This window comes from Anolis carolinensis, chromosome 6 (genome assembly GCF_035594765.1).
Source record: "Anolis carolinensis isolate JA03-04 chromosome 6, rAnoCar3.1.pri, whole genome shotgun sequence".
In the NCBI taxonomy this organism is placed as follows: Eukaryota; Metazoa; Chordata; class Lepidosauria; order Squamata; family Dactyloidae; genus Anolis; species Anolis carolinensis.
The window spans coordinates 98583352-98609114 of NC_085846.1; the positions used below are offsets into that span (position 1 = coordinate 98583352).

Below are 25763 nucleotides of genomic sequence, written 5' to 3' on the forward strand. Positions count from 1 at the left end.
GGACACCATGCATCCCATAGATTATTAATGCATGGATTTTTGTTACTTAGTAAAACAAAAGGCTCCATATTATAGTTGAATATAATACAAATATATAAATATAATATAAAATCAGGCCTTTCTTCAGGAATCTGTGGTGATAGTGGAGTGTCTCAAGTTTGTATCAAACATTATTTCATTCCCTGGAAACGTGTAAAAAATGAATACAGACATCTGGACTCAAGATGGGATATTTAATAAAGGCAGCCTAGTGATTCTGATGTTGAAATGCATACTAAATGTTAATGAGGTAACCAACATTTGCCTGCAAATGTGACTGAACGCATACGAGAGACAAAAAGGACAAAGGCTTTCCTAGCAAGTCAAAGTGCTTTATTTTATAAAGCCTTATGTCTGGAGTGTTTTTAGAACTAGGCGATACAATGTGAAACTTCCTCACCTTCTTCAAACAATTTAACAGTAATAAGTGCCAAAGATTGTTACAGACAAAAAGGCTTTGTAATTACTTCATTAAAAAGCATATGTTAATTGGCCACATTGGAATATTACCTTTTTAAAATGTAACATTATGTACCTCTTAAGTTTCCTGGTAGTATCTTTTCAGTCCCATGATACACCTTAGAAGCCACTGTGTATAGTAAAAAATAAAACATTCATGTGGTGTCAAAGAGAATGGGTGTGCGTGTATGAAGGGGACAAAAATAGGAAAACCAAGCCACACTTATCAACTTAAATACATAAATACACAGAGTTATACACATACATTACAGTACTGTTAACATCACTAGAAGGGCCACACAGTAACAGGATTGGGAGTAAGTTGGGATCCTGGAAGGAGACTAGAGACACACACAGGAACAAGGCATCTATCTGGGATTGTTAGAAAAACCCAGGTGTATACCTCACCTGTAGAGCAATAATTCTAATGTACAAGTTGTGCCTGATAGACCAGAGGTACATCTCAATCCTGACCTCTAACAATCCTGTTACACAGACTAACAGATGTGCTGGTAGAAATATGGACCCACTTGTTCTCAATGGTTGGCAAAGAAGGGTAGCCAAGGCCCAGTCATCCAGTTTGATCCACCCACAGAATGCTTGGAGTGCCCTGGTAGGACACCAAATCTCATTTGGGCTTATCACAACCCGTCACAGGGGTTCTCATTTGTTCCCTTATGAAATTATAGTCAACTTATTAGAAAGTAAACACATTAGATATGGCATTCTACAATATATTTATGGACTATTGGCTGGGTATGACTTTCTGGCAATTATGAAACCATAACATAAGGAACATAAACCCATGCTTGGATTACCAACATGAGTGAATGCCAATGAAAAGGTGCATTAAAAAACTGCATTATCCAAGGAGGAATCTAGGGAGCCACCCCTTCCCAAGTGAATGCCAGTCTCATTATCTATTCAATATGGATCTGAACATTAATAGTGGTGAGACTTGCAATACGCTTTTCACGTCTGTGTCTTAATAAAATTGTGAGAATAGGACTGGGAACAGGGTACGCTACCCTGAGAAAGGCAAGTCTGTATTAATGGGACAACTGTGACCTATGACAATAAATTGTGTATCTTTGTTGAAAATGATAAGCGTGTTGGTACAAGCAGTAATAAAAGAATATAAACCAATGCAACTGAATATAAGCAACCCCGTGAAGCCAGAATAGAAGACCTCAAGTTGTGGAGAACAAATTAGTGTAATTATTGTGCTGTGCCACAGACAAACTGCAACTCACAAAAACTGAGAATAAGATTTTGTTGTGTGAAGAACCCTTTGTATATTATTATTATTATTATTATTATTATTATTATTATTATTATTATTATTATTATTATTATTATTATGTCCAAAACTCTCTTCTGATCAAGTTACTGATTTGACTGTTTGGTGGAGCACATGGGCAGATAATATTATCCAATTTGAGGGAAAGACTGAATGAAGATGAATTCAAATATGAGGAATCTGCACATTCTGTGGGAGACTGCTTGCACATTTTAGGAAAACAAGTTAGCCCCAGCAGAGAATCATAAAACAAGTAGCCTAAGTTTTAAAAGGACACTGTTTCTAGAGAGGGTGCAGCTGATGAATGGTGAGCAGATGGCAAAGACACAAAGCAACTTTCAGCAATAGATTGGAAATGGAAAAAAAATGCAAAGGATGCTGTATTAAACCAAACAATAAATATGCCAGTCCATATTCTGGCAATACTTTTATTAAACCAGTCAAGTAGGCACACTTATTAAAAAAAGGAAGGTGAAACGATAATGAGGGGTGCCTCAAATGTTCATACAAAACAATTTGTGTCCTAATAATGATATCACAATATGGACTGGAAACAAAGAGAATGAATGAATAAATAAATCATCAGATGGATAAGGACGCCTATAAGGGGAAAATTCATTAGAAATGAATGTCTGAGACTAAACAAAACCATATTTCCAAACCCCAGTAAATGGAATCTAGAGAGACGAGCCAAGAAGCTCCCTGGTATGGTGACCAAGCTATGCTAGCAATGTAGACAAAGATATAAGGGAAACAGTTTAGTGGGAAAAGAAATGTAGACCTCAATATTACAGCAAGCTTCACAAGATATAGACAGTGGTTATCTCTAAATGTGCGTAACAGAATCAGAAAGAAGAGTTGGCAGAAAACCCAACCCAAATTTAGATGCAGAAGTAACTGGAGGATGAATATATGTGGTTAAAGAACTTAAAAAAGACAAAGACAAAAAAATAATGAAAAATGTAAGGAAACCATACAGCAGCTACTAACTTTGTTGAAAGCAAAATGACGACTGTTTGCACAGTGATCAACCAGGCTCCTGAGTGACAATAGGAAACAATTTTCATATGTGGTGGACATGCAATGAAGCACAGAAATACTGGACTGAAATATATATGATGATAGAGGACATTAAAAATTTTCATTAAAAAAAGACTAGAATGTTATTTGTTGGGAATGGTAAAAGCACAAATGGGCAAGAAATATGGACAAATTCTTCAATATATGATTACAGCTGTGAGAATTTTATTATGTGGACTAACATTAGAAGTGAAGCAACACATTTAGCAAAACAATAGAAATTAAGGTTTTTTTTATTATAAAGTTAATTTTTAATCCTGAAAGTCACAGATGGTAGAATTTGTGGTGACAGCCCAGGGAAGTATACAGTATACAATATATCTAACTGTACCAGTTCAAGTGAGAAATGAGATGGAAATTTAATTGGTGAAGCATCTTTCCTATGCACATTGGCTGGGAGACAGATGGAGCTCTACGAACATCCAGTGTGGCCTCCTCCACAAAAGTGTGGGGTGCATTTAAGAAGATATTCAGGTTAAAGAAAATGAAAAACATTTGGTGAATGTGTATATGTGGGAAGAGTACACATATACAAATGTAATGTAATTCAACAAGGAACCATAAAACAATGATTGACAATTCTTCCTTGACTTACGCTGAAATGTGTTATTTCTGTAACACATCCAAATTGATGGGTACAATTTTCGGTATTATGTCCCATAATGGACCACCAAAACTTAGGATGGAAGCTGCAGCTATTCTTAGATGTGGAACAAAGCAAATTCCTTAAGGAAATTAAAATACCATCCACATTCAAAATAGTTGACATAACATTAAAAAATAGTGGAGCTGCATGATCACTGTGCAACACAGTCATCAATCAATTTTGGACGTTTATAAACATATCAAGGAAGAAGGAGAACAAGTTGGTGGGAACCTAATGTGGCCGACGCTTCTTCTCTCACATAGTCATGAATAGTGTATAGCTAGTTGGGAAGTGAGCCAGGGCTGCAGAAGTGAATGAGAGGTAGCAGCAGAAGTGCTATGGATGAGTAAAATAGAGAAAGCTGTCTTGCACAAAGTTAGACATTAGTCTCTCTTGCTCAGTACTGACTACATCAGGCAAGGGCAAACTTTGGCCCTCCAGATGTTTTGGACTTCAACTCATACAATTACTAACAGCCCCCAAAACACATGGAGGGCCAAAGTTTGTCCATGCCTGGTCTACACCGACTGGTAATTGTTCTGCATGGTCTCAGGCAAGATTTTTCCAGCCCTATCAAGAGATGCTAGTGATAGAGCCCGAATTCTGCTACATATAAAGCATGTCCCTTTTATCACTGAGCTATAACCCTTTCCCAAAGAAGGTTCAAAGCGATCTTTTCCTCAATAATGAGCGCTTCCAATTTCGGGTAAAATGGCCAAGGATGGATGGTTTGGAAGGCCATCTGAAAACCTCAACATCCATCTGCATTCCTAGAGGCCTTAAAATGTCAAAGATTTTTTAGGTTGACCTAAAACTAAAATTGAGAATGTAATACTTAATTCTCATTAATTAACCCCTTAAAATTTCATCATCTTTGGTGAGAAAATAAAACCCACTTAGATATGTTAAAATCTTTAAAAAAACAACAAGGGTGGTATTGCCTTTGGCCATTCAAGATTAGCTGCTGTTTTATCAGAATTGGCTGGAGTCAATGCATTATATGCAGCTAGATTCTGAACAGTCCTGGCATTATGTTACAAGAGAAGGCAACCTGGCACTCTTGGGAAAAGTTTTAGGTTGCAGAGGGAGAGTGGAGTTTTTGTTGTTATGAGTTGCCTACGAATGTCTGTTTCACCAAAGAATTACTAAAAGGCACAATTTTAGCACAGTGTGTAAGTAGAGAACATAATTTTAACCATATATATCTATGTATACATCTAATTAGGTATTTACTGAAGTTTTGGAACTTTTCCCAAGGTCAGAGTGTTTAAAACAAGTTACAAGTGACAGCAAACTTTAAAGCAATCAAACAACATGATTCGGAGAAAAGACAAAGCTGATTATTCTCACAGAAGTAATAAAAATGCCACTTTTAAAATAATACCTCAAACAACCTGCCATCATTAATTGTAAAATCTATCATGGAAGTGAGTGAAGCATCCACCTGGGTACATTGCTGCATATTACATCTCAAGATATTACTTCATCTTGTACTGCAAAATAACTTTACATGTAAACTTCAGATTCACATACTGCACACAGCCTCAAAAGCATCCCTGTCTTCCTAGTAATGTAAACAGTAAAATTTAGGGCTTAAAAAAGGAGTACTTTAATAGAATATTAAAAACAGCACATGTAAGCATTTAAAACCTTTTTCTCGGTTTTTGATCAATTAGAAGTGAACAGACTTTCCTATTCCTTTGTTCATGAGGTGAAAACACTATTATTGCCCAAAACAATGCATTTCTCCTAAAAACCCATCTGATTTCCTTTATAGCATAGTTAGTTCCTATTTGATAAACATACAGTGTGAAATCTTCATGTACTAAAACAGTGAAACCTCATTTTTTCCAGCTCCCACCCCCAGAATATGTTTATCCTTGGCAAAGAAAACCCAGCATGATTATGGCATTTAGACTGTAGTAAAACTAGAGCCAAACCTCTCAATTCCTGGAAGACTGTTTCCTGTTGTGATAGGCCAATTTAACAAAATTAAAATCTAAGTGTTGCCAACAGGACCGCTTCCAACACATGGAGCTATTCTTAAGGAGAGTCAGCATGCAGGATTGTTAAGTGTAACCTGTGCAGAAAGGTCATAGTCATCATTGCCACCAATACTGTGTTGCACCTCTCGGCTCAAAAAATAAACTGATCCACAGTTTAGTTTTGATACCAATGTTGTTGTTGTTGTTGAGCTTAACATGCACACATTCCTCCCCCCCTTCCCTTCCCTCCCTCCCACCCCAACTCCTTTGTCCATTCGTTCCATCTCTGCTAGTATCCACGGAGTGTCGTTCTTGCAATGCACACCGAGTAAGAAGCTGAACTATTTTAGTTAATATTAATTTATATTTGTTTTTGCACACTCATACACGCACACACACTCACACACACACGTGCGCGCATCAGAAATAGCTAGAACTATGCTGGGCATAATCAGGCAGCTGTTTAAAAGCGAATATTTCACCCCAGTCAGTCATCTTTGCCAGCAGATGTAAACAAGGGGGCTGCCTTCTGCAAGATAGCACTTGAGAGTTCCTTTTAAAAGAAGCTTTTATCCCTTACACACTGGTAGCCATTGCTGCTGTTCCCAGACCTCGTATCTGTCCAGTGGAACATTAGGTTACGTCAAAATGTTGGCAATAAAGTCCAAGAACCGCTTTGAATACTGTTCGGGGTTAACTGTTGAAATTTCCGCACCAGCCTGCAAAGCAAGAACAATGGGGAGGGAGAAGAGGAGAAGGTAAGACATGGGGAAATCTGTGGCTTTTTTCAGCAGCTGATTATTGTAGTCGAGCTCTTGCAAGCAAAAACATGCTTCAGCAAAAGTGTGAAGAAGACTGAGAAATTGTTGAGGAGGATTAGCAAACAGTAACAATGTGAAAACTAATAGGGTAATTCAAAAAACACACACCTTCTTCTCTCAACAGTCCTCAAAACGGGATACCCTAGGGTTGCCCAGTGCCCTCCTCAAAAGTAATGATGTTCAAGATGTCACCCCTCAGCTTTACCCATCTCTCCAAGCCATTCTCACCTCCTCCATCTTTCCACTTGTGTTCATAATTCTCTTGGTAAAAACACTTTGTAAATAAATACGTGTCACCATCTGCACTCTCTTGTGTTAGAGTCACAAATGGCTGACAGTCAAATAATTAAGAAACTTGATCCAATTACTCTCCAGTAAACAGGACCGCAGGCAATAATTGTACAGATTGCTTTCAAGGGTTCTTTCAAGCACAAATTAGAGGAGATGTCTTTAGAGAATTTGTATCTTTATGTTTTCCTAAGTTAGCAGACAAATAACAGCTTCAATGGAAGTGGATAGCTTTGGATAAATAAAATGCATGGGATGCAAATATTCTCTTCTTTCAGCAATAAAGATTTAATTGAGTTTCACTGACAACTGCTTTTGAGACAAACAGGGAATCTCCACATATACAGTGTTCCCTCACTTATCGCGGATGTTAGGTTCCAGGACCACCCACAATAAGTGAAAATCCGCGAAGTAAGGACATTATATTTTAATATTTATCCGTTATTTTAGTAGTTATACAGTATTTTAAGTCTTTATCAACCAAATTGCCTCCTTCTCCTCCCGTTGCTGCTTGGGCTCCTTTTCTCTCCCTTTGGGTTCTCCTCCCTCCCTTCCTTAGGCTGTAAATTGTAACTTTTTATGATTTATAATAGTCTTTTAAAAAACTGCGAAATAGCGAATCCACAGAAAGTGAACCGCAAAGTAGTGAGGGAACACTGTACAACCACAGGTCCTCACTCCTCTTGGACCACCATACATAATGGTGGTTGCTTAAAGTATTTAGCAGATGTGGAATGTTCCAATTGGTGATACTCACGCCATGTTTGACAGTTTTTGCAGCATGCGCAGCTTTCTTTTTTGCATCGTAATGGGTAAGAATGTCAATGATGGCCATAAAATATACTTCCTTTCTAGGCGCATCTGTGGGGGACAAACATGTAACTAAAACTGTACATATGTTATGTCTAGAAGATCAGACACATTTATAGAAGTAAATGGGAATACATTAAGATAACAAACTGGTGGACGTAGATTGCTTTTGTCCCCAGAAATTCCAAAACGTTCAAAAATTTCTAACTTATAGAATGTAACACAAAATTTCTGATACTATAAAGTTTAAATATATTTTCCAAAACATGTAGCAATGTTAAGAGAACTAAGGCAACACTGGGTGCTTGTATATGAAACCTCTTAGAAAACAACTAACAATTACATAATATTAAAGCAGTAGACCCAAGTAACAGGAGAATAAATCCTGTATTCAATTTTAGCTGTTAAGGAGAAGTACTTAAAAGTCTGTCTCTGTTGAGTGATTGATATAGTGCAGCATCTATAACTCTCTCTTTTTTAAAACCCTAGCGACAAAAAGTCTTCCACAACTAAATATTTATAGCAAGTATCACTTACTGTCATGGCATTTTATTCCATAAACATCAATGGTTGGATCAAATTCCCCAGGAGCTAAAGGCTGCAAGCTGTTCAGTGTATTTCCTGGACTATCAGGAGGTGTTCCAACTGGGTGAGTCCCATCACTTTCACCTTCATCCTCCTCGTTCTCTTCACATTCTACTTCTTCCTGTTCCGCTTTCTCAACATCGTGAATCCCAACCAACAAGCTGTAGTCCATAAGTTTTAACTGAGCAAGGAACTAAATGGCAATAATGAGAGGTTAAGTTACTATGGGACAATGGAAAATGTAGAGAGAATCTAACATTCAGTTGGCAAAGACAAGCATTACTTTTGAAGATAACTGACTTAAAGCAGCCTTTGATAGATACGTGGAAATTGTTATAAGTTTATGTGGATCTTAAGAGGTAAATAAGATCAAGGCAAAGCCATTTAAGATAGTGGATTTGAATATTGGACCAGGACCTCACGAGTCCATGGTTTGAATCCATGCTCAGCCATGAAAAACCACTGAGTCACCTTCGGAAAGTCACATTCGACCTAAAAGGAAGGCAATGACAAATCTCCTCTGAATAAATCTTGCCAAGAAAATCGTCATGATAGGATCATCATAAGTTGGAGTCAACCTGATGCCACATAACAATAACAGCCATGAAGGATACAGATTAATCACAATGACTAAATGGAGCCCTAGCATTGGGAACCAAAATGGCACTATCAATTCCTGGACAACAGCATTGAGAGAAAGTTAAGGGAACTAACTAGAGAAGTGGTTCTCAACGTGTGGGTCCCCAGATGTTTTGGCCTTCAACTCCCAAAAATTCTAACAGCTGGTAAACTGGCTGGGATTTCTGGGAGCCATAGGCCAAAACACCTGGGGATCAGGTTTCAAAGTGGGACAGGAAAGTCCTATCTAATCTTGGAAACTAAGCAAGGTCAGTGCTAGGTAATGTCTGAAAGGGTGACCCTCAATGGTAAGTTATATTTCAGGGGAAGGAGTTGGAAAAAATAACTTTGTGAGCCCCCCTTGGGCAACAGTTTCTGGGAGATGAACGAGAAAGGCTTGGGAAGGGAAGCTCCTGCTCCACCATCATGCGGAGACTGGCGACTTCTCTAGTCTCACCATGATGATGGGGCAAAAGCACATTTTGGGATGCGACTGTAATGCACCACAGAATCTAACGCACATCTCAAATTTGGCTAAGCAATTAAGCCAAAAAAGATGTGCTTTAGATTCAGGTAAATATGGTACTTTGAATATTATCCTATTGGTGAAAGACCTCACTTTGAATAGTATCAGGGAAAAGGTTAAAAAGGTCCTTTCCATTATGCAATATCTCTTCCCCTCTCCTAGAGGTATGTGTGTGTGTGTATAGATAATATCAAACAATGTGATTATGAAATCTACCTTGCTCAGATCTTTCTTGACACAATGCAGAAGCAGCGTAACTGAATCAATACCAGCATATGTGCTATCTGTACATTCAAAGAACAGTTTCAAGATCTCCATGAAATCACACTGAGTTGACCAGACATTCTCCAATTCCATGTAACTGGAAGCCAAACTGAGTAATCAACCTGCTCCATAAAATAAGTCCAAATTTTCCAAAGGAGTTCATTTAAACAGAAGAAAACACCAGATAACTATTGTTATAAATAGTAACCAAATAATGTAACTGATATATATTTTAACAGATACACAAATCCAAATAATATCTAACAGATAAACATAAGCAGAGCTCCTTCTTTCAGTGTCTAATATATCAGCCATCAAGCAAAACAGTAAAATGAATATTGAAAGATAAAAGATTGATGCTGTTCTAACTTTCCATTATCAGCAAGTGATGCCAAGCCACTTCACTATAATTGGCTACATACAAATTTAATGGTACTTCTGTATGAATGTTAATCAATATCACACAAGTCTCTCCAAACACAATTATATGACTGACCTTCCAAGAGCTTAAACAGCAAAAACACTTTTTGACCCATAACTTAGAGAAAAATGGCCAAGTACAGGGACTCCCCAAGTTGTAAACATCTGACTTACAAACAACTCTGTTAAGAATGGGGGTGAAACATCAGAAGGTGATAGAAATCTACCCTAGGAAAGGACATTTGCCTCTGAAAGAATTATCATGGGGAAAAGGCATCTCCACTGAAGCTTTATCACCAATCCTTGTTTTCACAAGCCAAATTTTTCCAAAATCCAATTATCACAGAAAGTGAGGAGAAATCTTCTGAACAGGGACATAGACAGCAAAAGCAACACCAAGGGTGTTAACCAGTTCCTATTTTATCCAAAGCTTATATATATATACACACACACACACACACACACACACAGTGTTCCCCCGCTACTTTGCTGTTCGCTTATCATGGACGCGCTGTTTCGTGGGGAAATTATTTGTTTATTTATTTATTTACCCACCCCACACTGCTCCGCCTGGTCAGTGAGCGAATGAGGGAGGGAGGAAGGGTGAGAGAGTGAGGGCAGGTGGCAGCGGCGGCAGCTGGAGCCTGGACAGGTTTTATGACACAGGATAATTTGACCTGGGGATGATAGCATATAGTTATTTCTTTGTCATTAGAAGGTAGAGACATTTTACTATACAAGGTGGATCAGAAGATGACAGCAAATTATTTTTCCTCCACAATTTCATACTTGATAGCTTTCGGCCAGTCACTGTTCTCAATCTCACTCATCTCACAGCATTGTTGTGAAGTCAAAATAGGTAAATAATCTACACTAATTCTGTTTGAAATAGGCTATGTTGTGTTGAATTTAAGGAAACAACACAAACTGGAATCGAATGGATGATGGTGAACACTGGCTGAACTCAATGGCCAAGTTGGTGAGGGATTCTGGGACTGGTAGTTCAAAAAAGTAACGTTTTCTACATACACACCTAACAGCTAGTTCAATCAAACCGGCTGTTAGGAATTGTGGAAGGAGGGCCGAAGTTTGCCTAAACTATCCAGCCACGTCGTTGTGATGGATGCAGAAAATTAATAAGCTAGTATTTTCCTTCTGTTCTTGTGCTTATAGAACCTTGGGATCCACCAACTAGACAAAAGCATGGTGAAAAAACTCTACATTCAGAAGAAATGATTCACAGAGCAGGATTTGTATCAGAATGCATAGCCCTGCCATACAAAACAGCATTCATGGTCAGCCAGCTGCTTTATATTCCTTGTTTTAACAGTACAATCCATGCAGAGAATTTTGTTAGAAATGTTAGACAGAAGCATATGCACCTGTACTTCAAAACTACACTTTAAGTTCTTTTTCTTTTTATACTAGTTTACTGTGCCAAGAAAGAGGGATGCCCAAGTCTCATCCTGTCTCACTGTTATGTGCCATACTCCTAAATTTTGCTGACCCCCATCATAGCTTTTCTTAGCAAGATTTATTCAGAAGAGGTTTGCCTCTGCCTTCCTCTTCTGTCAAGAAAGTGTGACTTGTCCAAGATGAACCAATAGGTTCTTATGGCTAAGCAGGAATTAAAATCTTGGTCTTAATTGGTAAAGTGTCTAGGAAGTGGCACCTGAGTTGGTCAGATAGTGTTCTTACCTCCACATCCTTTTTAAGCTTTTCGAGGAACATCTTTTTGTTGGCTTCATCAATATAAATCTTTTGACCATTGTTGATAAAATCATTGTCTTTGAATGTTGGCAGTTCTTTGGCCTAAGATAAAAAGATAAAAGCTAACCCATGAAAACCTTCCTAAAACAACAAATGTTATTAAACCAGCATGCTGAATGAATAAAAGATAGTATGATCTTTAGTGTAACTAAATATCTAGTGCTACCAAAAACCAAAATAATAGCCACAAGGGGGCATGAATAAGCTATGACACCGAAGTATACTGGTAACAATTCTAAAGTGAATTCACACACATTATTTGCATCCCATTTCCCTTTCTTAATGAGATCTAAACTTTAACTTCATCATTGCATCAAACCGTTGGAGTAATTGGTTTAAAAAAAAAAAGGAAATACGTTGCTGATCAGCAAGGCCAATGTTTTACTTATCACATCACGGGCATTTGCAGAAAGATAAAACTCATTCAGTTGAAGCAGAACTCTAAAAATAGGATTTCTACTGCATGACAGATACCAATAAGTAGCAGTTTAACAGATTTTAGGTTGCAATGCCATCAAAATACTCTGTAAGCAAAACATATTCAAGAGGTCCTGTCCAGATACATTTCCACTTTGATTAGATCAGAAGTAAGCAAAATGTGGTCCCCAGCCCTTGTTCCTTGCCTCCCGAAATCCTCTGTAGGCTTCTCAACCAACTCCTTGTCCCCCCCCCTTTAAAAAAACTAGTTTCAGATTATTGTTTAGACAGATTGGTACAAACTATCCAAACTATCACAAAAACCAGACATTTTGAGTACTCTGCTTCCTAAGACTCCACCGAACTTGGGGGGAAAAGTCATTTTGCAGCTAAACAAAAATGAAGGAATGTCACTTCCAGTTTCAGCCATGTTAAGAGCAAGTCTGATAATTGCATCAGAAGAATGTAGCCTCCCTACTATTTATCTCATCATTGAGAAGTCCAAAGTGAATTTCTAGGAATTAGGAGATCTTAGATATAACACTGAATTAAACCTACCAATAAAAAGTTTCATATAAAATGGAACTAAATGAACATTTCCTGGAGTGATTGATATTATGGCAGGACAGAAAACTCCACACCTCTCTGTACAAGAGGTTCTGTAAAATCATGACATGAAAAAGTCAAAATATTAACATGGAGGCAGAGGAAGAGGGCTATATCTAGATAAGTAATGATGAATTAGAAGCTATGCAGCTTGAATATATATCTTGTGGAGATGTTAAACAAAGGAAATGCAAAGCAGCAGCTGTCAGAATTTCACAACTTTTGAACGTTGCTCTTCCATAGAAATTAAAATATCTATGCCACCATTGTTGAATATGCAAAATGAAAACATAACAAGACTGTTTCAACCCCAAAGATCCACAAGTTGTACAATAATTGTTATGGGACAGTGTGCATAAAGTCATCATCAGATTTCAGCTTATACAAGTAGTTTGGCAACTTTGGATTTAATTTCACTTTACTTCCACAATGTTTTATTTCACCAGTCTCTAACACAATGCCCATAATCTCCAACCAGATTGACAACTGGCTGTTCTGTTTTGGGATGACAGAAACTGTAGTCCAACAAGTGGTAAGTGGCAGAATATGGAAAGTTGAACAAGCTCTTCTATGAACAGAAAATCACTTTACCTTTGGAGGAGCCCATACTCTGTGTATCAAGGTGATACTTTAGAATTGGAAATTCTATCCACAGAACTGCAGAATATTTTAAGACAATAATTTGTGAATTTTCCCATCAAAATAACATAATTTTGATTAATATTAATAAAAGAAAGTTATTAGGTTTAGGTATTTAGCAATAATTTTTCCAATGTTTTAATTGGTGGTATCAAATATGATATTTTATCTATACATTCAAGGTATACCTTGCCCATTAATAAATGTCTAGGGGGGCTTATGAAATATTAAAAATACAAAATGAGTAAAACAGGTTGAAATTTAGTCACACAAGCTGAGATCTACCATCTTGCATCTTTGCCTCATGGCCTGAGTTCAATTAAGCTTACTCCCTGATTCAGTGGGCATAGTGTAAATCTCTACAATATCAATTAAGATTTTAACTGAAGACAAAAGCACACAATTTACCATAAAAAATCAAGTTAGATTACTGAGCAACAACATAAATACAAACTTGCAGTACCTTTTCTTTGTCACTGGCTTCTCTCGCTACCGTAGAGCCCTGAAACAGAAATTTGTATTAGAAATGCCACTGGGAATAAGGCTTAAGGGCACAGATGTTATTTACTGTAGAATTATTTCATTCCGTTCATGGTAAGGTTTCCCCACAAGCGTAACATAAAATTATGCAAACTCAGGAGCACACTATGCCATACAAGCAATATCATAACATCACAATACAGTTCAAATATTCTGTCATAAAAGTGGTAGACTGTTAAAAGCACTTCATTAAAGCATCTCGGCAGCAGCTCAATGAACCAAAAGTCACAGAAGGCTACTTTCTCTATGGAGGTTTAGATTCTCATTGTCCTACTATTACCATCTTTAATTGTACTATAAATCTCTGGAGAAATCTTCACTAATAATGTAAAACGAAATCTGTAAGGAAAACTGCCATCAAAACCGTTCTGTCCCTATATATTATAATTACAGTACAGTAATCAATCTAGTGATAATTAGCAAGATTATACAAAGATGCAAAGTAGATTATTTATTAGCTGTGTTGCCTAGAATCCAAACAGCTTGGTTGCAATGGGAGAAGGGGGCGGTTTGAATGAGTTCTCTCCATGTCATATCTGAAAAAAGGTTGAAACCTTGAATTGCAAAAAATTGTTTGCTCTATGGAATGGAGGAGTATCCACTAAGCAAAATAAGCCTGCGATGAACTAAATTTTCTCATACAAAAATGTATTTAAGGGGTCTGGGAAAGCAACATGAGAAAACCAAATTATGAATACTATAAAGAATGCCTTTAAGGTGCAGCTGTGCTCTGTGGTTTGTGTAATCACTATACATGTCTCAAATTCGTTCCAGGATTTCCTTTGTAATTATCTGAACAGTGAAACCAATTTGTTCAATACCAGCTTGAAACTGCATTAAGCAGTCAGTGTAGATTAGGCCTTAGTGATTTTAAGACAGCTTCACTAGTTTTCCATGCAGGTTTAGACACAATACAAAAGCAGAATCTGCGTTTGGCCTGTTTGCTTTCATACAAATCTGCTTGTCATCTTGGGGGGTGGGGACATTTTAAAATAATTCTTAAATCCTCCAAGTGGTGACCAGACTTTGTACTCTTTCCTTAAGTTCTTAACTGAAATATACTGTTGCATTAAGTCATCAAATAAGACAGTTGTATTTGCTCAGGATTTCCATTCGGTTTGGTATTTTGTAATGTGACTAGCATTAAAAATATCTGCTCTGGCTTTTGTTTTAATAATCTGCTATTTTATTTTGCTGGTTTCATTTATTGCTTTGCCTTGATGTTTGAATGTTTTTGAGAGGTGAATCATCTCAAAAACATTGTGGTAAAACAGAATACAAATACAGTAAATGGATCCCTAACCACCAAGCACTGTAGTGTGTCTTCCTCACCTTTTCACTAAATCCAATGAAATGTATGGTACATTTTTCAGCATTACATTGTGTATTTTGTCCATGAAAGTACACATACTGATAAGGAATAATACTGCATTATACTCAATATTCTATGTGAGGACAGGAGATAGACTACTAAGGAGTAACATACACAGAAGTTGCTAGCTATGGGTTTTCTAGCTAACATTAACTAAGTAAGTCTTTGTTTGGTCAAGGTGATACAAGACCCTAGCTTAACCCTTTAACATTGTTCTCCTCATTACCACAAAATCTGCATGCAGGAAAAGTTCTAGCAACTTGCAAAATGCATGAGAGCTTCTCTATTTTTTCTTCACCCTCAAATGGCTTTGACTATAACCATTACCATTTATCTACTTTTAGCTAGCATACTGCTAAGCCACTTCCTTTATAATGCCACTCCAATTACCATGTCTTTCCCTAAAAGGTTTTTGAATTAGATAAGGCACAAATTCTATTTTAGTTATTACAACTTAGCAAAATTGTTTGGTTAGGGTTTTTTTCTAACATGCTGTAATAGCTAAATTTTGGCATGCAAATAATTTAACATAATGTTTTATCATTTAAAAACAATTAAAACAATGTCCATAAACAGAAGATGTTGCTCACCTTTAAGTCATATTTTCTATAAACAGACAAACGATGGCTGAATACATTTCTTGTAACAATCATGTATACTTCAACTCCATCAACGGTAAGCCGGTACATGCCCAAAAACTGAGGAAGTAGTGTGTTGCCATGACACTCCACTATAAACTAAGCAATTTTTGTAAAAAAAAAAAAAAGGAAGCAATATTAAAACTTTAATAGATTGTTCTGATACATTTTGTAAAGCTATGAGTTGTAGATATAAGAACATTACAGATAAAGATTCAGGAACATTATGAAAAATTACATTGTCAGCAAACACTGAGAAAAACTTTTTAAGAGCACTCACTTGGGCCATAGTGCATAATTTGAAAAGTCGATCAAAACAAATGTGAGATGTATGAAACAAAAGTGAATCTTTTCCATTTGATTTGGAATCTCTTCAGAGTGTTCTGCTACTGCTTGTTTCTCATGAAAATCCAGAGCCCACATAACCTACCAATTCCCTCATCTACTAGTTCTCACCTCAAATCTGTATCTCATGATTACACAGTTCACTTGCAGCAGGTAGAAACTATGTATTTTCACTTCTAAGATCTCAGCATTCCCTCACAAAAAAGGATGTCCTCCTTGGAGCCTGCCACCTGCAGATATATGGGAGCTATCAAAATGGATATCAAGACCTGTTTCATCTAGTAGATAACACAGTATGCATCAAAATAGTTTTCTGTTTGTGTTTTCCCAGTAACAAAGTCTTTTTTTCAACTGATTCATCTAAGCATTATTAACAATATAAGGAACTGAGGCATTCTCCGGTTATTTGATATAACACCTGACTACTTATGAGGCATGAAAGAGGACCATGCCCATGTTGCTGTGTTCAATGCAGGCAGAAGGACTTCTCAGCTCCAATTTCTATTGACTGCTCCCCTTCCAGAAGGAGCAGGACCACCCCCCAAGAGACTGTCACTAGAAAGTAAAAACCATCTGTTCTGTGGGCACACACCTGAAAACCCAGCCCATGCCAATGCCCTTATCATGAATATAGCCACACAACTGTGTAAAGAATCATATTAAGGTTTCAAAAAAGATCCTTCACTAGTAGACAGACACAGGAGGGAGCATCTGGAGAAACCACTCGGGGTCCTGTTGCTCCTACTTCTCTCTGAATATTCTGTAACTCCTGTCACCACTTCCCAATGCCCCAATATGCAGTGCCCCAAAAAGTCTTCCATTGAGGGCACATTCAATCACTGATTAATATAAACATGGAATATAATATACAGTAATACAACATAATATAAATCCCCAAAGCTGAGCGATCCTATATCTAGCATACAAACTCATAAATATTAAAACAGAATGCCAGTCTGACTTCTCATTTTAGTAAGTTTCAAGCAGAGATACCTAAAACATCTAAAACTTTATTCCTATTGAGAAAGAAAGACAGAAAAAGAAACTATTTGATAACTGATAATGCCTTCCAGCTTTAATAACACCCCAATCACAGCTGGAATATGCTGTGTTTATTTTCCTAAGGAAAATATTTTTGTTTATATTAGAAAAAGTTCTGAGATGCAAGTTACGAAGAACCAAATAAAAGTGAAAATCAGTTTCAGAGGCCTTAATCCAACTGCTAAATCCATTCCTATTCTAAAAGACCAACTAACTGATTTAGTGGGATTTACAACCAACATCTGATTCAATGGATTCACTCTACTTGGAACTAGCCAATGGATTTAGGACATAATCTTTTGAAAAATCTACATCAAATACAAAGTGTAGCAAATCATATTACGTGAACTGACTGCATTTAAAAGGAATACTAATGTAAACATAGTAAAGCCACTTCTAGTTTGAACACTTTGTTGATCAGAAGCACAACATCAGGAGGCGGCTATGGAGACAGATTTGGGTTAATCCTATGAGGCTTTTACAGAGCTTGCAACACTTTTTTGCAAATTAATTCAATAATGTTAACTGTTAGAAAAAAGAAAAATAAATTACCATCCTGAATACCAATTGTTGGAATTTAATTAGTTATCATTATGGTGATTAACTTGTTGATTGGGACATTAGTAAAGCCTAGGCCATACCACAGGAATAACATTCATTGTCACTCTTGACCTTATGGGAGCGTGTTATGTTACTGGCTTTCAAAAAGGCTATCTGCCCTTGTAAAGCTGCCTTCCTCCAAGCTAACATCTTTTCCCACATGGATTATGAAGCCTATTACAATTGTTGCCTTGAAATAGTGGGATCAAAACACATCGGAGAACTGACAGATTGGGAAAGGTGTTCTAAAGCATGGGCTCATTTTTCAATTTCAGTTAATTTTGTAACTCATCTGCATCTTCTTTCTATTTCCACCAAGATGAACACTTCACTAACCGTTTCAATACCTTGCTTGTTAAAGGTTAATAAAGAGTGACTGATTTCAGTTAGATGTCACTGATCTACTTCAAAAACAGCAATAAGTAGTTATTTTCAAATATCGGACAGTCAAAATTTCTTAATCTAATTTTTGAAAATTTCTTAATCTATTTTTTTACAGTCTCAGATAAACAGAATCATTGCATGCTTTCTGTTTCCCAAATCCCAATTTAAAAGATTAGTCAGCCAAGATCAGTGGTAGAACACATCTTTTACATGCAGAAACCATTGATGAGTCATTGGCATTTGAGAATGATCAGGTGTCTAACAAGGATTCTCTTCTCTTCAACCAGCTCGCAACTGTGTAATTGAAAGAATGGATGAAAAAGGGGAAGGGGTGGGTTAAAAGCAAAATTGGAGAGGGGGGGGAGCAAGAGGGGAAAATGAGATGTAGAGAACTGGATGAGCAATGGGATTAGAGAGTCATTGCACTTCACAGCAGACATCATACAAGTCTGTACATTATGCGGCAATATAGAAACCAGTCCAGGGTATTTGAAGAAGTTACTGAAAAGAGCAACAGTGCATTGCCTCTCTGAAACACTCCTTCCACACAAGCCCATTGAAGGAGGACACCTGCCTATAAGATGTCAAAGGGGCAAGGATTAGGGTTGCTGTTAAGCAACAAGTCAGTCCTTCATCTTTTCCAATCTTCCTTTTTCTTCTCCTGCAAACTCAGTTTGTTTGCTCTGAATGGGCTTCAGAAAAACCTTTCTCCCCACACTCTGCTGCCTTTCCAAAGAAATCACACAGATTAGTTTACCTAACTATAGAGCAGTGGTTCCCAACCACCAGTGGTCTGCAAGAACTAAAATAAGGTCCATGGTCTCACCGTTGCTATTACGGTTAATAACACAGCCCAACCAAAATATTTTTTCTTCTTGGTGTCTTCTATTTTAGTCCTGTTCCTGGGGTTATTTGGGGTGCTGATTCAGAAAATTGTATTGTATAGATCACATTAGCTCTAGATTATTAAATATGGTTTTCTGTAGGCGAGCTGATGGCAGCTACTGGATGGTATATGTTCTGTATCAGAAACTAGAGCTAATGTGGTCTATCCAATGCAGTTTTCTGAATCAACTAAACCGAAACTAAAGTTAACCAAAAACCGATTCGTAACCCTTTTGATACTGATGTTGGAGAGTGGTTCCTGGTCAAAGTGGTCCCTGGTCAAAAAAAGGTTGGGAACCACTGCTATACAGCCATGTGGTGCATTTTTTCCAATTCTAATACTTCCATATCTGCAAAGCATTTCTTGAATGAAGTGGACATTGAATATATCTGATTTCCTTCACAGTGAAAGTGGTTGTACTATAGCAAATTTAAATACTGCAACCAATCTCAGTATAGTTATTGTAAAGGCACCAGGTGGACTGTAATCAGCAATATTTATGTCTACCAGTTACTCTTTGGCTCTCAGTGTATTAAGTTTAGTAAGAAATGAAATAAACATATTTATTTATTCATTACCTCTTGACCTAAAGAAGGTCAATGCACAAAGTAAAAACACAAATGTTAAATAGTATTTGGATGACTCAAATTTGTAACATATCATTCACTACAGGTTTCCTTTTCAGGGCAGTTTCCATTTCAAGAACATAACAATTTGTATCTTGGAATATTGGAATAATCAGGTGACTGTGGTTCTTCAAATGTTGTTATAGTAGACCTCAGATTATCTCTCATGCTGACTATGACTACCTGATGAGGTTGCAGGCAAAAATAAAAAAAAAGGGGGGGGGCGTTTACAGGTGCTGACCACTGCTGTAAAGTATCACATATAATTTAAACAAAAGAAACTTCTGAAAAACATATACATTATAGAATATTATACTTTAAAAGATATCAATGTATGCTTATTTCAACAGTTTACTAAGAGCTTCAATTGCTTTTGGTAAAATCCCAAACGGCAGTTATTTTCAAATATGAAGTAAGGCCCTACTTTGCACCATCCCATTAGCTATAAGGAGAAAGGAATTATTACGCTTGTTATGCATGGATTCATCAAAGTAAAGTACACTTTAATAGTATTCTAAGGAGAGTGTCACTAAAGCAAATTTATGCAGTGACAGGCATATTAATGGAATTAATTAAAGTCCTTCTTTGAGCAACAATTAAATTTCAAGTGAAGAAAGTCTAATGTTCTACTGAATAGCCCTGGATCTAAATATTTAAAAGAGATCAGTGGTAAAACAGTACATTATACACTTCTCCCAACTTATATGATGCTATGTCAGTCTTTACATACAATTTAGTTGTATGCATTAATTTATTCACACACATAAACACATACCACTGCATAGACAGAGAAAATAATGGAAAAGAGATCCCTTCCATCGTTTTTCCTTGTTGTAGTCTGAGCTTGGAAAATGTCCATAACTGATACATCAAATGAGATTACCTCACAATCTATCTATATAATAAAAGTCAGTGTTTGTATGCGGCTGGCGGTGTATGTGCCAACTTTCTGATTGGCTGCCACTATCACAGGCCACTGTGACCGCCAGGAATGACGGATCTGGACCAAGCTTGCCACACATAACCCCCATGACCCATTTTATGTCCTGGTGCCGTTTGGGGGATGAGGGGCCACGGATGATGGGCTCTGCGGTACTTTAAATCACTTCATCTCCCATAGACGACTGTGACGCCCACCAGTGACGTAGCTCAACAAAACTTGGCAGGCAGAACCCCCATGACTCCCTTTACATCATGGTGCCGGTTGGGGGAGGATGGGCCAAGGATGATGGGACTTGCAGTACCTTCATACATTTCTTGAGACCACAGCAATTGCCACAAATGACACAACTGAACCAAACTTGGCACACATATCCCAAAGGACATACTACACATGCTACAGTAGTTTGGGGGAGGATGGACCAAGGATTATGGGATTTGCAGTATCCTCACCTGATTTACCTCCCACAGACCACTGCGATGTCCATGAATGACAAAATTGTACCAAACTTGACACATAGGTGCAATGTGGCCCACTTTACATCCTCATGAAGTTTGATGGAACAATGCACCTTGGCACACAGACCACCCATGACCCAATCTACATTCTGGCATTGTTTGGAGGAGGGTGGATGATGGAACTTGCATATGGGAGTTGCAGTTAATCTGCACCCACCCAGCTGACATTGGATCTAAGCTACATTTCAAACATGGGCAAACAATGCCTTTCTCAAATGACCTGGGCACCGCCGGGGCCCCAATCTAGTGTATTATAAACAAATGCACGTAAAAGTGTGCATGGGGATGGGGTGGTGGATTTTCCTCTCCAAAGACTATGTATGTGATCAAATCTTTCTTTAAAAACTTCCACTGTTCTCATGTACACTGAAAAGTAAAGCAATGGAGCAGTGTCTTTGGAAAGGAGTCCTATGAGATGTACTCTGATGCTGGTAACTAGCAGTTTTTCAATATACTAATATACTAATATAAAGGTAAATGTTTACCCCTGATATGAAGTCTAGTTGTGTCCGACTCTGGGGGGGGGGGGGTCATCTCCATTTCTAAGCCGATGAGCCGGCATTGTCTGTAGATGCCTCCAAGGTCATGTGGCCGGCATGACTGCATGGAGCGCTGTTTTAAAAAAAATGTTTAACTGCAACCCAGCTTTTGCACTTTCTTCTTTCACCTTGGTTATAAGGCTCTTTAGTATATTTGAAAAGTATACTAGTGCATTATTAATATATTAATACACTAATATACTTTTCAATATACTGAGGAGCCTTATAACCAAGGTGAAATAAGAAAGTGAAAAAGTTGGGTTGTTAAACATTGTTAAAACAATTATGGCCATCAGACTGACTGAGGGAGAAAACATAGAGGCAGTGACAGACTTTGTATTTCAAGGCACAAAGATTACTGCAGACGCATCCAGGGAATCAGAAGACATTTACTTCTTGGGAGGAGAGCAATGACCAATCTCGATAAAATAGTGAAAAGTAGACACATCACACTGGCAACAATTGCATTCCCCGTAGTAACCTATGGATGCGAGAGCTGGACCATAAGGAAGGCTAAGCGAAGGAAGAACTGTGGTACTGGAGGAAAATTCTGAGAGTGCCTTGGACTGCAAGAAGATCAAACCAGTCCATACCCCAGGAAATGATGCCTGATTGCTCACTGGAGGGAAGGATATTAGAGGCAAAGATGAAGTACTTTGGCCACATAATGAGAAGACAGGAAACCTTGGAGAAGATAACGATGCTGGGGAAAATGGAAGGAGAGAGGAAGAGGGGTCGACCAAGGGCAAGATAGATGGATGGTATCCTTGAAGTGACTGCTTGCCCTTGAAGGAGCTGGGGGTGGCGACAGCTGACAGGGAGCTAAGGCAGGGAGCTATGGCGTAGACTGGTCCATGAGGTCACAAAGAGTCGGAAGCAACTGAACGAATAAACAACAATAATAGACTTTAAGTTATGATTGAGCCCAATTTGATATATTCTATTTTTAAATCTTAGATGTTTTAAATTATTTGCTCCTAGGCTTGGTTAACTGATTAAATCAAAAACTAAATGGTACCAATTTCTCCTTAAACAAAGGACAAACAGAACTCTACAGGGAGACACAATAGGGATGGAAAAATACTTACTAAACTTCGGACTTGGTTTTATGGATGCACAAATCCCATTATATACAGTTGTATGGTAAAATATTTTCTCTTATAAAAATGGCAAAAACAAGTTTTGCTTTTTGGATGTTAAAAATATATATTTTCAAACTGTTTAGAGTTGAAATAATGGATGCAGAATCCTTGGATACGGATATGGAAGGTCAACTGTATTGCTAATTTTCAGGTGCTGAATATTGAAGACTGCTCAATACAGTCATGGTTTAATCCTGTATTCTATTTGATATTTAACACAGCAGATTCTAGAAGCAATATATTAATGTAGCCAGGTGTGTATTCGAACTAAAGCAAAGTATTAGCCCTTATTGATTACTATTCTCTCCCCCACCCATGATCCCTCACTAGGAAGAGGTTATTTGTCCTTTACATGTTGGTATCACCAATTATCAATAAGTCTTATTACTAGTTTGCCAGGCCTACCTGATTTCTGTCCACTTTTGTCAAATTAATCCTGTTGTGTTCAGTTGCTTCCCAAGGTTTTTATGCCTTACCAAGCTTTAGCCCGGCAATATGTTCCCCTTTCTTAGCCACTTTTGATAATTTCTAAGGCTTCATTTGTTGATGCACTCTCCGGACAAGTCTATACGTTTAGACTCCTCTTTCCAGTAATTGTGGTGTTAGGGCTCACCCTCTGCTCTGCTGTTATTTGTACTTAATCCTTAATAATAGCATTACCAGGGTTGTCTCTCGGTCTCAGGTTCAGTGCAGAAGTATCAGGGCCTGAGATAATCCTGCACTGGAAACTCAAGCCACTATAAGGGTATATATTACCTGATGCTGGAACAAGGAAAGAAAACTCTGGGGAAAAACCATCAACAACTAGATTCATTCTATAATATAAGCATCTGACATTGTACGAACAGCCCTTGGGAAGTGTCCTGCAATAAAAAAGCCCAGCCTTATTTGCATCGGGTATTTATAATTTAAACCTTTCATCCTTTTACATTGATCTGTGCATAGAAATGTCTATCAAGATTTCTGTTGGTGTCACCACTACTCAAACTCTTATTTCATATCAGTGATCATCTCAACTGACTTCGTTCTTTGCACGGCCCTGTGCTTTGATCATTTCAACAGATTCCAGTCTAATTCCTCCAGAGCATTTCAGCATGCAGTTTGACAAAAGGAGCCCATTTCTCTTTGAGAGTCAAGATCCTACATATACTGTATTTAAGTTGTGGTGCTTTCCTGAGGGTGAATGAAAACAGATCTGCACAAACCAGTATAAAAATGGAATGCACATCTCAAATTATCTTAATTCAGTCTTATATCCTCACAATGCTCAAAGAGAAAACAATGTATTCAACAAAGCTTTTTCAAAATTAAAAATCTCAGTACACATGTATCAGACAAAATAATATTTCTGCTCTTACATTGCCAATGAAATGCTAGCCTAAACAGATAGTTTTTACACTGTTTTAGAGTCTGTCTTCTGCAAAACATATGGATGGTGTTTAACAGTTGTGAAGAAAATGCAGGCCTCTTTCCAACACATTCTCATCATCTAAAGTTGATAAACTGAGGAAGGCTAAGGTAATCTGTCAGATATGAAGTATCAAGATCTTAGATGGTAATATATAGGTCCTAGCTGGGGAGGAAATCAGCTTGATCAAGTGAGGATCTCAGCTATGAAACTACATTCGATACCGGTATTATACCTTCTAGGAGACAAGTGAACAGCCTTGTTGTCTCTCAGTATGATCGGCCATGAGTGGGGTCTAGGTTCATCTTCTTTCCTTCTCTATCTCTCTTTCGCACAGAAGTCTACATCTATGTCTACAATTGTACAAGTAGCTTCGCACTTTTGAGTCAATGTAAAAATAAAATTATAGTAGAAGTGATTGTACAAGAGATTGCAAAACTGCTCCGAAACTGCTTTGTATAGTTGCTTGTGTAAGTGTGCCGGCCAGTGCAACTGTACCAGGAGGCATTTTAACAATGCTATATACTTAGGATACACTTTGCTAACCAACCCTACCCTTGACTGATCTAGATCTTCTGATGCTTCCTGAAGCCTGGATATGGTTGTGGGCACTTGGACTGGGCTGGAAAAAAAGTATATATGAATTACCATTTTCCTAGGTTCTCCTCTCCCTGCAGGCTATGCTCTTTTAAGCTGTTAAGCAGAAATTTGGGATGGACAGAGTGGCACATAAAGATTACCTGCAATATATACCACATGCCAAAGGGTGGAGGGAGTAAGTAGCAAGATTTTTGAAAATCTGAGGAAATTCAGAATGGATTAAGCCTATGCCATGTCATATTTCTGATGCATGTATGTCTATCTTTCTGTGCTTCACACAAACAATTGCCTGTGTTAGGAGATAGGATCTATTATTTACCTATCTATCTTGTAACTATCTATGGTTATGATGGTGAAGAAGAAAAGAAACAAGACCAGAGATTAAAAAGTTGTGTGAGAAAGACTCCATCTTCTAGCACCACTATATGCATTTAATAAGGAATTACATATAATGAGTTAAACAGGAGGTTGACTTACTAAAAGTAAAGAAAAAAACCAGGAAGCTATTAAGGCAAAGTGGGTAGACTTTAAGCATTGTACATCTTTTTTTAATTAGGACTTTGTGTTCCACCAAATGCAATCAGATATAAAATAGTAGAAGGTACATCTGAAAACATGGTTTGCCCAGGATTTAGTTGCCAGTATCATGACTAGAGCTTATTAATAGTACAATTTAGATGACTTACAAAATCGCTAGACCCTCTCAGATTTAAAGAAGAAATCTAATACTGTAATAATCAGAGATGGACAAATTGACTAGGCTTATACAATTGCCAGATCCTTCCAAATTTGAAGAATGGCAGCCTTATTGACTACTTAAAAGAAGAAAATGAAAATATTGAGTTTTCTATAGCACCAAGGGAAAATTAGTAGGGAGGTAGGAATAACAAGAAAAAATAGAGAAGTCAGTG

General features: G+C 37.5%; 1 protein-coding gene across 1 annotated transcript in view; it reads right to left on the reverse strand.

Moving 5' to 3' along the window:
• Positions 1-350: 350 nt before the first annotated feature.
• Positions 351-25763, reverse strand: part of pip4k2a (phosphatidylinositol-5-phosphate 4-kinase type 2 alpha) — an 81095-nt gene continuing 55682 nt past the window's right edge. Inside the window, exons 5-10 of the mRNA XM_003222159.3 lie at positions 15776-15922; positions 13737-13775; positions 11540-11653; positions 7966-8206; positions 7376-7479; positions 351-6228 (exon numbers count right to left, since the gene is read on the reverse strand). Coding sequence (XP_003222207.1) covers positions 6148-6228; positions 7376-7479; positions 7966-8206; positions 11540-11653; positions 13737-13775; positions 15776-15922 — 726 coding nt within the window. The 3' untranslated portion in view covers positions 351-6147. The remainder of the gene's footprint in view (positions 6229-7375; positions 7480-7965; positions 8207-11539; positions 11654-13736; positions 13776-15775; positions 15923-25763) is intronic.